Source organism: Eulemur rufifrons, chromosome 18, assembly GCF_041146395.1.
Source record: "Eulemur rufifrons isolate Redbay chromosome 18, OSU_ERuf_1, whole genome shotgun sequence".
Taxonomy (NCBI): domain Eukaryota; kingdom Metazoa; phylum Chordata; class Mammalia; order Primates; family Lemuridae; genus Eulemur; species Eulemur rufifrons.
This window is the reverse complement of record NC_091000.1, coordinates 55,528,686-55,542,988: the sequence shown is the minus strand read 5'-3', so window position 1 is coordinate 55,542,988 and position 14,303 is coordinate 55,528,686. Positions and strand designations below refer to the sequence as shown.

General features: G+C 42.1%; 1 protein-coding gene across 2 annotated transcripts; it reads left to right on the top strand.

Moving 5' to 3' along the window:
* Positions 1 to 1,194: 1,194 nt before the first annotated feature.
* RBM24 (RNA binding motif protein 24) lies at positions 1,195 to 12,937 on the top strand. 2 transcript variants are annotated; one of them, XM_069493371.1, is made up of 4 exons: positions 1,195 to 1,583; positions 2,629 to 2,752; positions 4,152 to 4,206; positions 10,796 to 12,937. In XM_069493371.1, the coding sequence occupies exons 1-4, from the start codon at positions 1,416 to 1,418 to the stop codon at positions 11,157 to 11,159; spliced, it is 711 nt and encodes a 236-aa protein (XP_069349472.1). In that variant the 5' UTR covers positions 1,195 to 1,415; the 3' UTR covers positions 11,160 to 12,937. The 2 variants fall into 2 exon arrangements, with proteins under 2 accessions (XP_069349472.1, XP_069349473.1); XM_069493372.1 differs by lacking the exon at positions 1,195 to 1,583 and adding an exon at positions 1,899 to 2,058.
* Positions 12,938 to 14,303: the final 1,366 nt, after the last annotated feature.

Here is a 14,303-nt window from a genome sequence, read left to right as displayed (position 1 = left end):
GGAAAAGGAGGACTTATCATGAGACATCTGTACCAATCTTCCCGAATAGCAAAGGGAGGAGAGACAAATTTGGTGACTGTGGGGGCTAAAGTACTAATTTATGGTCCCCCGAAATAGAAGGCGGTGCCTGGTGGACATAGGTATCTACAGTTACTTCCTTTGGCTGGGCTGTGAGCAATTAAAGCTAATGGTTCTCCCAAGCACATCCAAGAGCTAGATCTCTTTTCCCCTTCAGGCTCTATCTCTCTGGTTCTCCCCAGCACTGGCTCTTTGGGGCCAAGGAAAGTTGGGGGGCCTCCTCCTCACTCTCCAGACCCTCGAGTACCCAGCTCGAGCATCGTTGGCCGAGCTCCTTGGCCCCCCGCGTCTGGGAGGGGACTGGCCTCTCAGTGAATCGCCCCAGGCCTCGGGGCCCCCAGCTCGCCAATCCGGGTCGCCGGCCCTGTCACCGAGGCCTAGCGCGAAGAGCTCGCGTCGTTCGCTTTGGAAAGCAACGCAGCTCCCTCCGCGGGCGCAGTCCCTGCGCCCTGGGTCCCAGCTGGGGCTGCGCCGGGTCCCCAGGACTTTGACCGGTTAGAGCAGGCGACGCCGAGAGCAAGGCCGCCTCCAGCCGTTTCCAGCCCTACCCCAGCACAGGCTACAGCGCTCCAGCCCGGCGACCAAGCGCCGCGCCGCGCCGCGCCGGGAGAGAAGCAGCTGTTCCCAACAGCTGGGGGGCGGCGGCGCCGGGCGCCCCAGGTGCTGCCGCGGCCAATCGCAGGCGTCCGGCCCGCCCCCCTCCCCAGCCGGGCGTCGACCCCCGACCCGCGGGGGAAGGGAGCAGAGAGGTGGAGAGCGGTCCTCGGCAGTCGTCTTCCAGCTCCCGCGGCGGGAGGGACGGACCCGAGCCGAAGCTGCGCGGAGTCCCTCACCCCGGGCCCCGCCGCCGCGCCCCCCGCCCGCCTCCGCGCTCGGACGCTCTCCCCGCCGACCCTACCCACGCCCCACCCAAGACACCTAATTTCTAAGAAAGAAAAATCTACCTCTAAACGCACCCCCTTCGTCGCCGGAGGACCACCCTCTCTTTTCATTTTTGACCTCCCCGCCGGGTGAGTGGAAACCGCTTGCACGTTCTATAGAACCGGATTCTAACCCAGACGATCCGGAGAATTTGTACGGTGACCGGCAGGGGGGGCGGGAGGAGAGAGCGAAGTCAAGTCTCCAGGGCTGCTGGCGACTTCGGAAGCCGCGCGCCCCGCGCCCTCGGCCGCCCCGGGCCGCTCGCCCCCGCCGCGCCGCCGCCCTCGCCCCCGGGCTCGCCCTCGGCCCCCGGCGGCCGCCCAAGGGTGCGGGAGACGCGAAGCCGGAGGAGGCGGCGGAGCCGCTGCCCGAGCCGCAGCCGCAGCCGGAGCCCAAGCGGCGGGGCGGGCGCGAAGATGCACACGACCCAGAAGGACACGACGTACACCAAGATCTTCGTCGGGGGACTGCCCTACCACACCACCGACGCCAGCCTGCGCAAATACTTCGAGGTCTTCGGCGAGATCGAAGAGGCGGTGGTCATCACCGACCGGCAGACGGGCAAGTCCCGGGGCTATGGATTTGTAAGTTGCACGGATGGTGGGGGGTTGGGGGGAGAGACCGAGTGGCGCTCGGCACCGGGGATCAGGAGCTTGGAGTGAGGGGCTCCTCGTGACCGTGTGAGGAGCCCCGCGGGCGTGAGCGGCGCTGCCCCTCGCTCCGGGCTGAACTGAAACTTTGCGCGCGGCAGAGCGGGGGGACAGGGCCGGCGGCCGCCTCACCAGGTTCGGCGAGGACCGAGCGCGGGTCGAGGGCTGTGCAGGGCAGGGGGGAAGTAGAGATCTGTAATGATCTCTGGGTTTGGGGTGCGGAGGGTTGAGGAGGGGCCGCAGCCCCGCACAATTGCATTCCCCGGCTGGAGGCCGGTTGTTAAGCGCGCTGTTGCTTTGTAAAAATGCGTGTGTCTTCTGGTGTTCTGGCTGGGGCAGAGAGGGGACACCCCATGAGGTCTGGGGCTCTTCCCTTCAGGTCAGCCCTCCCCCCTTTTTAATTGCAAAGGTGGGTTCTTTAAATAGATGATCCTATGGCTCTTTGCCGAACTGAAACAGCATATTAAGCTTCCTAGAGATTTAAGCGTGCAAATTCAGCTGCCGAAGAGCAGTGAGCCCCAGAGTAGGACAATAGCTATTGTGGTTGGGGAGTGTTTGCGGGTGGTTGGGAGCGTTGGGCGGATGTGAGGCTGGACTTTCCTTAAAGCAAACAGTGCCTCTGAGGCCTGGTGGTGACCTGAGGGGTTGGCTTGAGGGGAGGGAAGTTGGGGGAAGGAGGCTCTAGAGGAGTTCTAAGAATTTAGGCTTCCAAATCTCTGCTAGGCCCTGCTAGCACCCTTAAGACTTCAGGGTGGGGGTGGAGGCTTGCTTTCTTTCTTTTTTCTTTCTTCTTCTTCTTCTTTTTTTTTTTTTTTTTTAAATGATGAATCAAGGAATAAGGTCCAGCCAAAAGAAAAAAAAAAGAAAGAAAGTTTGGTCTCAGTTTTATCATGAATGACTTCTCCAGTGTGATTCTTGGTTTCCTTCAGGGGTTAATTTAGAGGTTATGTATGTATGTCTGTGTGTGTATGTTGCTAAGGTCACCATGGCTGACCGGGCTGCTGCAGAAAGGGCCTGCAAGGATCCCAACCCCATCATTGATGGCAGAAAGGCCAACGTGAATCTGGCATACTTAGGAGCAAAACCAAGGATCATGCAACCAGGTGAGGATTGTCTATCTCCCCTCCTCCCAGAACTCCCCACTTGTAGAATGATTCCCTAAATCAGAAGTATCTGTAGATGTGTTTAGTGAACTTGAACCATGGCTGGTTATTCTACCAAAGCATTAAATATAAATGAGGGTTGTAAATACTCCTTTCAGGACTTGAGATATACCTGCGTGCAAAAATGGATCTTGAGGGTCTGGACAGTTTGGACACACACAATAGTTAGTCTTGACTCATCTGTTTCCTATATGACATACATTTGTAGTCTGCTCTCAGTTTTCCAATTTTAGCCACTTGTAGATAATTTATATGTGGATTATATGGGCCAAAGTTGTCAACTCCAGCTAATACACTTCCCTACTTAGTGTTGTCTCCTTTTATCACCAGTTGCACTGTGCTCAGAGCAGGCAATCTGACTTGAACACTGACCTGAGAGAGCATGGGGTGGGGCAGTGGTTTCTGAATGGTGAAGCTTTACTATAAAACCACAGAGTATTAGCAATCAAAGAAAATAGAGAGATTTCACCTACTCAGTGATCCTATGTTGCATATTAAGAAACTGATGCTTAGAGATGAGAAATAGTTTACCCAAAGTCCTGTAGCCCTTAGTTGCCAAAAGGGAGCAGCATTTTGTCTGTGGGAAAATATGACCTTTTGAGTCATTTACAACACTGCCCTTTGCGTTAGCACAAATAATTGAGAGTTCATTATTGACCAAATGTTATCTTTTCCTTGGGCAAGCAACTTTACTTCCTTGATTAAATCATGTACTCTTCACTCTTAAGTCTTGCCATCTGAAATTTTGGAAAGAGGTTGACACTATATCCAAACAGATTTAAAAGGAAACTAGGTTGTCAAGAAAGTGTCTGTGCAAAAACATGTAGGCTTTAAAAAATAAGTATTTGTCTAATATATTGTGTATATGCCTTATATTATCCATAAAAGGAGAGGTTTTTTTGTGAATTTTTAATACTATAAATTGTAAAACCCATAATCCTCTAAAGCATTGTCCAAAGCATCCCAGAATATTCCAAAGACTTTTTATAGACTGTGGCTCAGAATTGCAGGAATATTTGTGACATGTAACTTCATCATCACATCTTTGGTTTTATTTCATGAGCATTTTTTTTTCTGGTCTCATTTTCTAAGGTCTTATTCTGTATCTGTCAACTAAACTTTGCAATTCTTTTAAAGTTTCCACTTTTAGCTGATTAAAACTTTTATTTTGGATCAATGATAGCATTTATAAAACTGACTTTTTAAAATATATATAGGATATCTCCTCTAAATATCAAAAAAATGTTATCTTTTCTAAGTGAAAGTTGCAATTTTATGTATAGCAGTAATAAATGCTTAAGCATGTACAAATAGAGAATGTGGTATGTTTTGTTGTTAGGTTTTGCCTTTGGTGTTCAACAACTTCATCCAGCTCTTATACAAAGACCTTTCGGGTAAGTCAATTAATTAGGCCCTCCTAAGTGGCTATCATTTGTTAACCTGCCTCTTTGTTATATACAGATAAGATCATCATGTCACAGAATGTTCCTGGTTATACATATTTATATATGTATATTTTTAACGCTGATACTATAAATATTTTGAGATGAGTCAAGTTATCTGACCAAATTTGCAGCCTCCAAACCAGACAAATTTTGAGCTTATGATTAACAAAACAAAACAAAACAAAAATACCAGGTATGACTTGTGTACAAGACGATTGTATCCCATCACCATTACCACTGTTCAACTTGACTCAATTTTATTTATCTCTTTCTAACCTGACAGGGCTCGTATACAGTTAAGCTAACTGATCAGAAGGATACGATGATAAGAGGTGGAATAGTTCTGTTTGGAATTAAACTCTGTAACCAGTAGACTCAGACACACAAGCTCAGATGGTGATTAACGATGCATGGATGTTGGTGTTGTTGTTTTTATTTTTCACAATAGTCAATAGCCCTTCGTGTGCTTTATTTTATTTATTACAGTAATGAAGTGGTGTTGATAGCTAAACTGTGTGCTTTTTACTTAATTGAAAAGAGCTGTAGTGAAAGTGTTTTCTTTTCCTTGGGGAAGGGGCTCTTTGCGTTGTGGTTTTGGTGGTGGTGTTGAGGGGTGTTGACTTTTGACTTTGCCATGGGAAGCAAAGGGCCTTTTTTTTTTCTTGCTTTTAAGCTGTAGCCTGTGACTTCTATTTAACCATATTTTTGTAGTGAGTGCTAAATTGTGTGATTTCTCTCTGTAAGAACACAGATTCATTGCTTGCATGTCCTAAGTTTCTGTTTTATGGGGAGTTTTCTGGGAACGGGGTTCTTTCTTTTGCAATGTATATCCACTTTTAGACCATCTAATTTAAAGGTTCAACAACTCTCACCAGATTTCATTAACACTAGCCAGTTTTTTTGAGCAGTGTAGCACTTTCACCTTTCAGACCTAACGTGGGTGAACATCTGCTCATATTTGTGTTATGTCTGGGTCATGTGATCACCAGCTTTCCTCTCTGAGGTCCCCATTTCCCTTGTGTTCAGATGCGATGTAGGTAGGAGATCACCTCCTGCCAAAATTTATCCTGGACACTAGAGTCTGTTTTGACTGTATTCTACCTGATCAACATTCCTATAATTAGAATGCCAGAGATTAAAACTTTGTTTTTAAATGTTCTAGTTGTTCAAGGAGTATTTTACCCTCAGCAATACTTTCGTCTCTAGCTTAGGACCTGAACATCTACCTGTGTAACCTGGAAGGCTGCAATCTGTCTACATAGATGGATGTCTACCATATGTGTCTCCAAAAATAGACTCCCCAAAAAACTGATAATAATTTGACTTGGAAGAGTCAAGTCATATTTTCCATGACCACCTTCTTGTAACTTTCCCTTTAACATATCAGTACCTCACTCCTACTGCCAACTCCTACTTTTCTTTTCTAGCTATAGAAGTCTTCTGTCCAATATGATTAAAAAGGGCCTTCCTATGTCCATAGCTATTTATCAAAGCCCTATCCAAGCCAACCTGGATGCTGACAACAAATGGTGGGTTGGTTGATGGGTCCACCTATTTCTGTGGGTTCTTCATTAGTCCAGACTATCTGTTTGTTTAAGATGGGATTGGGGAAGAGAATGTACTTCTGAAGATGCGATGGTGAGCCTAATCATGACCTCACACTAACAATCTTGAAATAGCCATAAAACTAAGTCAGTCAACAGGTAGTTAGTTGCATGTGTTCATTTTTTCACTGTGCCAGTAGGTGATGCAAAATGAGGAAATTGCACATTAGTTTGGGAATCAAAAATAACACAAACCAATCAAGAATTACTAATTGCTAAATGACTTGGTATTGTTTCAAGTACAAAAGGAATTCAGAGTAGCTAGAAAACAGATGGGGTGGAGGAGTTGGACAGTGATGTTGGGGAGGGGTAGACTTGAACTAGACTTGCACCTGAATATGTCTGAGAGAGGTAAAAGAGAGACTGGATATGTCTGAAGGGTATAGGGTGGGGTGAGCATAAGCAGAGGCGTAGAGGAGAAAAGGCTCAGCGCATGGAGGGTCTTGAGAGCTGGGCATAGGCATTTGAACTGGTTGTGGTAGTCATTACGGATCCTTAAGAAAGAAGGTATCACCAGAGTAAAACGTGTCTTATGGAAATTTTAAATCAAGTGTATTTTAATAGTAACCTTTTGTTTTTCATCTCTTCTAATATTAACTGTCTCTATAAAGGATGGTGATTATTACTGTGTGCATAAATTGTTTGAACTTGAGATTCTTATTAGAAATAGATAGCATTCCAGGTGGACTAAGCAAGCTTTCTCTTCTTTTTTAAGGGGTTCTCAACACTGTTCTAATTCTTAGAGTCTGTACTTAACAAATCACACCTGGTCATCTGAAATTCTATTTGAATGCTATGTGTTCTTATTTTAGGGCTGGAAAAAAGCTTGAGAATTTTTAATTTTACATGATTTGTTTGAAATTCTAGTAATTGGACTAGTTTGGGTTTTTTTTTTTTTTTTAATGTCCTCCTTGAATGGTGCCCAGGTTACTCTAGGCCTTTAAAGACAAAACCTTGGCCTGAAGGAATTTCTGTTGTAGCACAGTGGTCAGATACAGAGAAACTTGTGGATTGTGGATTTGCTGAGCAATATCTTATAAATAGTTTATGTTTGAAAGAAGTATTTTTTATTGAAAACTTGGAGGGGAGAGACTATAGATCTGTAAGTAGAAATTTCTGGGCTAGATCAGGTTGAACATACACTTAAACGATTACTCAGTACACCTTTAAGTGCTGCGTTTTATGCTAGGTGTGGTGGTAACACTGTGCTTGGTATTTATACTGTCCACTACGGGTGGCAGGAGGGATTGTAACTAACATTAATGCATAGCAATGATAAGGGATTTACATAAATTATTCAATTTAATTTTCACAGTAAGTATTGATGAAGGGACTGTTAATATTCTTTCCATGGGTGAAAAACTGAGACGCACAGAGGTTAGTTAACTTCCCCTGGGTACAGGACTGGTAAGTGTTAGAGTCTGATTCTAGGTTCAAAATCGTGGTCTGCCTGGGCCCAGAAGTTGTGTTCTTTCCTTTTTGTCAAGCTGTAGCCAAAAAAGACATAACTCTAGTCTCTCCCATAATCTAGTAATAAAACTGATAAGCATCAGGAAGGACTGTCCATATGGCTTCAGATAAGGAGAGAGACATCAGGTCAGTGGGATTCGGGAAGTCTTCGCAAAGAAAGACTAGATTTTAAAGGTTGGTGGAAGATAGACAAGAACTCTTTTATTGAGTACCTCCTATACTTGTTACAGTAGGTGATTTTCATAGACAATTTTATTTAATGCACAGCAACTCAGGGTTGAAATTATTAGTCCATTTCACATATGAAAAAATGTGAGACTAAAAGATACAGGCAATTTCTGAAGTCTCTGCACATAGTGAGTTCTAGAAATAAGGTGAGTGGGATTTGGATATCAATAGGTAGGGACGGAGTGAGGATTGGCATGTGGGTGAAAGCTGGATGGCATGAGAAAAGATAAGGATTTAGGAATGTGGCCCATGTCCAGGAAGCATTAAGGGGCCCAGTTGACCTGGGTTTAAGAAAGGTGGAAAGGTATTTTGGAGCCAGAAGCATTCTAGGTATTTTAGCCTAGAATGCCAAGGTTTAAGACATTTGCCTTGAGTTTGGTATGATGTTAGAGGCCAAAAACTACTTTGAGCAAGTGAATGAGAAGAAGACTTGGTCAGCAGTTTGTGTGGAGGTTTGGAAGAGGAAACCAGTTAGGATGTTGCTTTAAAAGTCACAAAGAGATGTCAGTGGGACTTGAAGAGATGGGAAGAAAAGGAAAATATGATAAATTTCCTTTGAAAATTACCAAAAGTATCTGCTTTGCTTGGTGCCTTTGTAACTGCTAGACTTGTACATTCCATGGTTAACCAAAGCAAAGGATGTTGATAGATACCTAGTTAGGAGGGAGATTCCCAGATCACCTTAATGGGATCCTCAGACTGTTAAAAAAAAAAACAAAAAAAACTCACAAACCAGGAACTGCTTCCAAAGTGCCACCTTTACCCTTTAGTCCAAATCTGCCTGCCTTCCTGAACCGAGATATTTTAGGCTGTCCATGGTCTTCTGGGTTCTCCTTTTCCCTAAGCCTTAAAGGGCTCTAGGTTTTAAACGATTTGCCATCCAGATGTCTTCCTAACCCTTGCCAGACTTCATGTAGGAGTCTGATATTCCAGTGAACTTTATTTATACTCTCATTGTTGGGCATTATCAAATCTTCACTGTTTCTTAATGCTAAGTACACGCAGAGATAGAGTCCCCTAAGCAACCCGGCCTATCCTTTATTGCATTCTTCCCCCGCACACACACATTTTACCCTGCCTCTTTGTAGCATAAACTTATTTTCGGTTAACACATTTATTCAAAGATAATGAACCTAGCATGCACCGTGGTGTCCTTGGAACTTTGGGAGTACAAGGGGTTAATGTTTCGGTATCAGTGAGATTCATACTGGCTGGCCCTCGCAGCTGATAGATGTTTTACTTTGGCCTTATAAAGACATTTTACCCGCTGGAAACCCTTGTCGCATGACAGGATCAAAAATAGCCCGGCTGCAGCCCCTGCTGTCTATCACCACATGTAAACTGGCATGAGAGTAGGCGCTCTTAGCCGTGTCTGCACATTTCGGACGTGGCGGCCTCCAGGGACAGTGTTTCATAAAGCCACACCTGTTGCTGTGAGTGAACCAGTCACCTGACCTGCAGCAAAGTTCTGAGTGTGTGCGTGACCACGTGCCTGCTTTCTGACAAGCAGTTAAGAACATCTCTAAGTGTCCTCAGAAACACTTGATGACGTCGTTTCTCCTGGCACTGGGAAAGATCTACAAGTCTGGTAAAATTGAGTGTATTTTTATCATTGGGGTCAAAGTTCACTACCCTCTGTGATAAATTCATCTTTTCCATGGATGTTCGTTAATGAGTGCTTTCAGTAAAACTCTGAACAGGCAAAGCAAAATCTCTGTTTTTGAAAAATATAAATGTGCAGTTTTCTGTTTTAAGTTCTTTAATAGCAGAAGATTGTTACTAATGCTTATACTTCTTCTAAGCTGGCTTTGCCAACAACCCGACAGCACTCTAGTATCAGAGTTTTAGAAATTATAGGGGGTTTTGATGGAGATTGTTTCAAAGGAAGATGAAAATAAGTCAGATATTCATGGTAGTGTTTTAAGTGAGCAGTAATGAATTGCAAGAGTGAGAGATGAGATGTGTAGGATTTTTTTTAAGTACCTCTTGTGATTTTTTGCTTAACCAAATTAACTTTTAAGTGAGATCATTGGAGTCTGTCTTGTATGTGATCTGTGAATGTATAATTTTAAAAGGTACTTGATTTTGTTTCATTTTCTTGAGCTTTTGCAGGATAATGCATAATCATACAATTGATCTGTACAAAATAACTAATAGGGCAGATTTAAAACGTATGCTGATAAATCTTTCTGCTAATTTGAAGGATCAAACAAGAGTTAGTAGATCGTAAAAAAAGTTTTCTTACTGTGTAAGCCTTTTAAATTTCTATTAATTTTAGAAATATTTAGTTGTGTTTCCCTTCCCTACCTTTTCCCTCAACCTCATCATTTCCCCAAAACCCCTTCTGTCTGTCTTGCATAGAGATAAACAAGCTGGCTGTGACCCTCACTTGCCTGATAGTCAAACAGGTTTGGTTGACCGTTGTGTCCTTATGAATTTTCTGGGGAAAAGAAAGAAAGAAAGGAAAAAAGTGTGCTGCACATCTCTTTGGGAATCACTGCCATGAATGTTAATAGCATTTTTGTAGCTTCCCACAACAGCCTCTTGTGACAGAGTGAGCCGCACTACAGTTCGTTTGAGAAGTGTGATTCTGCTGTGTTTACCACACTTGTGAACTTTTAAACTCCTTTTTTTTTATTTTGTCGCCTGCTTCTTTTTTTAATTATTATTTTTAATAAGGGTGACTGAGGTTGCAGAGAGATTAATGTGTGTTGAGTCTGCATAGCAATTTCCAGTAGGGTTGCCATGATAATAAACATATGGATTTTGTTAAAATTTCTTTTAATTTTGACAAACCGGCCATCACCCCGCAGAACTGAATGACTGTGGATTACATTTTGAGTTCTGTAATTCATGGCTAAGAATTTTTCTATTTGCTAAACATTTTCCTTTTATGAACTTATTACAAAATTTTCTAAAGTCTTAATTAAGCATTTATTATGTGTGTGAACCTTGATTTATTTTCCAAACTTCTAATAAATGATATTTAATGGCTCCAAATAATCATAAGTGAAAATCAAAGCAGGGAGGGTGTCATATTATTGCTGACTTCTTCTGGGGACACTCGGTGACTTTGGCTCCTGCCAGAGCACTTTGAACAGACCACTAGAAAGTAGATATTGTGGCAACCCTATGCTCATAATAACCACTAAATTTGAGTTTGTCTTATCTCTGAACAATAAATGCGACAGATAGGAGGTGACTGCTGCCTGACTTTGTTTTCCATTTCTCAACAGGATACCTGCCCACTATGTCTATCCGCAGGCTTTTGTGCAGCCTGGAGTGGTCATTCCACATGTCCAGCCAACAGCAGCTGCTGCCTCCACCACCCCTTACATTGATTACACTGGAGCTGCATATGCACAGTACTCGGCCGCAGCTGCTGCCGCCGCCGCCGCCGCTGCCTATGACCAGTACCCCTACGCAGCCTCTCCAGCTGCTGCAGGATATGTGACCGCTGGGGGCTATGGCTACGCAGTCCAGCAGCCAATCACCGCGGCGGCACCTGGGACAGCTGCTGCCGCCGCTGCAGCAGCTGCTGCCGCCGCAGCATTTGGCCAGTATCAGCCTCAGCAGCTGCAGACAGACCGAATGCAATAGACTAGCCATCTGATCAAAGTTGAATTGTTTTCTCTTTCCCTCCCAGTTTTCCAAGTTTTAGTAGCTAATAAGAGAGTTAACATTGACTTAACAGCTTTAAAAAAAAAAAAAAAAAAAGCGATGCTATTGTGAAGCAGAATCATTATTTTTTTTATACTCCAGGTAGTGTTCTAGATGAGAAAGAGTTGAGAATGCGGGGAATGGGCACAATTTTGGAAATCAATCCCAAAGAGCCTGAGTAAATGAAAGGCCGCTACGAAATGATGCCAGGAGTAACAATGGAACTTCACTTTTGTAATGGGATTTTTATTTTTGCTCTTTTTATAGTATCAGGGAAGCAAACTGCCTTTTACAAGTTAGAAAATGCTATTTGTTTGAATCTAGTTGAACCAGGGAATACAGAGCGAGCAATATGTAGCTTGAATTACATTTAAAAGCAGATTTTTTACAAACAAAATGGTAAAGCACTGATTGTCGTTTTTAGCAGTCACTATGGCCTCTAGACCTTTTTTCGAGGAAGAAGGTAGTGTTCTTACTATCTCAAAAATGGGCATCGAACAATCAATCCGGGAGCGTGGCAGTGGGTGAAATGGTGGACAGGCACCAAAGCTATTTTCTCATCTATCCCGTGGATGAGTGGGACTGTGGAACAAGTGATGTGGAATGAATGGGTGCAACAGCTGTGCAGACAATCAGTAACACACACAGTTCTGGAAAGAACACATCACTTGTGCTTGTTTGATGAGCTTGTCACATTCTAATCCCTCTCCCCATCCTGTTTCAATTTTGGGAAACTTGTATCTGCTGGTGTCAGCAATTCTGATTCTGAAATAGGATCAGGCTTTTACTACAACAGCCTTCACTTTCTATTTATTGTGTCGACTCGTGGCTTATGAATAAAGGCAGGCAAAGTTTGCAGAACTGTCTTAAGGACATTTATTTTTTTTCCCCCTTTTTAAATGATTTTACACTTTTTAGTATCTATTTCAGAGTCATATTTAAAACTATTTATTAGTGAATACAGTACATGAGACAACGAGGTTACTGAGATTACAATTCTTCAAAGGTTAATGATAATGTGGTTTATACTGTGCCTTAATAGTAATGCTATTTAAGATATTTATTTTTAAGTTTTACTATGCTGCACTCTAAAGAAAGGAACTTTAGATGTGACACTGTAAAATTATGTATTCATCTCATGGCATAAATTATTTAGTAGGTCTAGATGTAGCATATTAAATATTAACCTATTCAACTAAAGATGTTGACTTGGATTTATTTAAATTCATATGTGCACTGTATAAGAGAGTACTCTTACATTAACACATTTTAGTTTAGTTTTTAGATTTTTTTTAAAACAAGATATATTGCTAGTTTCATGCTTCCTTCTCTGATTTTGCTCGTGTAGATCTCATTTATCAGTAATTCATTAGTTTAACACTATTCTTATGTAGTTTCTGTAGTTTTTAAATGCTGCTTTACATTTTTCTTCTGAAACTGCAATACTTGCAATTTTTATTCTTAAACTAAATTGAATACTATTTTACACTGTATTGGATTTTTATACTTGAACAATTTCATACAAGGGAAGACAGGTTAGCATTTTTATGGACTTTCTCCATTATCACTGGATTTACTTTAAGTATTCCCATACTAGACAGTGTTATGTAATGTAGACATGACTCTCCTGTGCAAATTATTTATTCATTGTGTATATTGCTTTATAACATTTCAGATCTTCTAATCTATTCACTTGTATTAAATATAATTTTTAAAAACTTCTGTTGCATTGATTGTTTATAATTCTGTAGTAAAGGTGAACGATTTCTCTTTTGTAACTAGAATTAATAGCCATGATTCACGTGTAACATTTTCAGTGAGCATAAAACTCTCCCAGACGCCCTGTTTTTGTGCCTTTAAAGTAAATTTCACTAACTTGATGTCTGCCTGTACTTAGCAAATGATATAGGTCATCCTCCAATGGCGAACCCTAAAGGACTATTCATATCACTGAAAAGTTGGTTAGCTGGAGATTGTCTGAGAGGAGTGGGTGGCAGAGAGAACTATTGAATCAGAAGTGGGACCAGTGCAATGGTGCCAGGGTCAGGTGTACTGAGTTTGAGCTAGACCCTACCACTGTCCAGCGATGTGAGTGGAGCAAATTGCAATCCACTTTTTTGGCGAGGTTTTTAGGGATTTTTCATCTATTATACTGGAACAATAATACCTATCTCACATGGTCATTTAAATATTAAATAAAATAAAGCATACCATCTACTTGCCACAGAGCCAAATACACAGTAAGTATAATAAATATGCAGTAGCAATTGTTATTGTAGTTCCCTATAGCAGTAGCTAACCAAAAAGGAAGTCATCTATTGGGATGCTTTTGTTTTTTAATTTCTGTCCACAATGACATGGTAACATCTAATAAGATGTGTGTTAAAACTTCAAATGAGTGTCATATTGATTGTCTTAAAGGGGTATATGTTATGTTAATTTTGGAATAGATCGTTTGTTGATCTCTTGGTCCTAATATTTCCCAAATCTAGGATAACTTTTCTTGAACTCCATTAGTTTTCAATAATCATAAGCAACAGAAAACTGTGATAACAGCTTCCATACCATACTTTTCTACTTCTATAACTATCATCCTATTTTAGAGCTATCACAATCACAAACTTTAACTGCCTTTAATCTTCCAAGGGAAAATAGTTACCAGCTTATTGCCAGGCAGAGATATTACTGTATCCCAAAATATTATTTAGGACCAGTAAAATAATTTCTAAGCTACTTAATTCAGCCAATGCATCAATGATTATTTTATTCCAAAATACAGGTTTTACTTTTAATTTTCCAAATTTCTGAAAGGTCACTTTTGCCCTCGATGAGCTATCTATCTATTGCTAAAGTTCAAAATGAAGCAGTATTTGATTTATCGATCAAAAATAGGTCAGGCAGTTCTGGGAAAAGCTTGTCTAAAATAGCCATACTCAAGAAAGCCAAAACTCCACCTACCCCTGGCTGTCTCTTTCTTGGGGATGTCTCCTGACCTGTAGTAATAGCAATATTAGCAGTTACAGAGAAAGAGCAAGATTTTTACTTTATAATGCTAAGGCATAAATTTCTGAAAATGAATAAGTA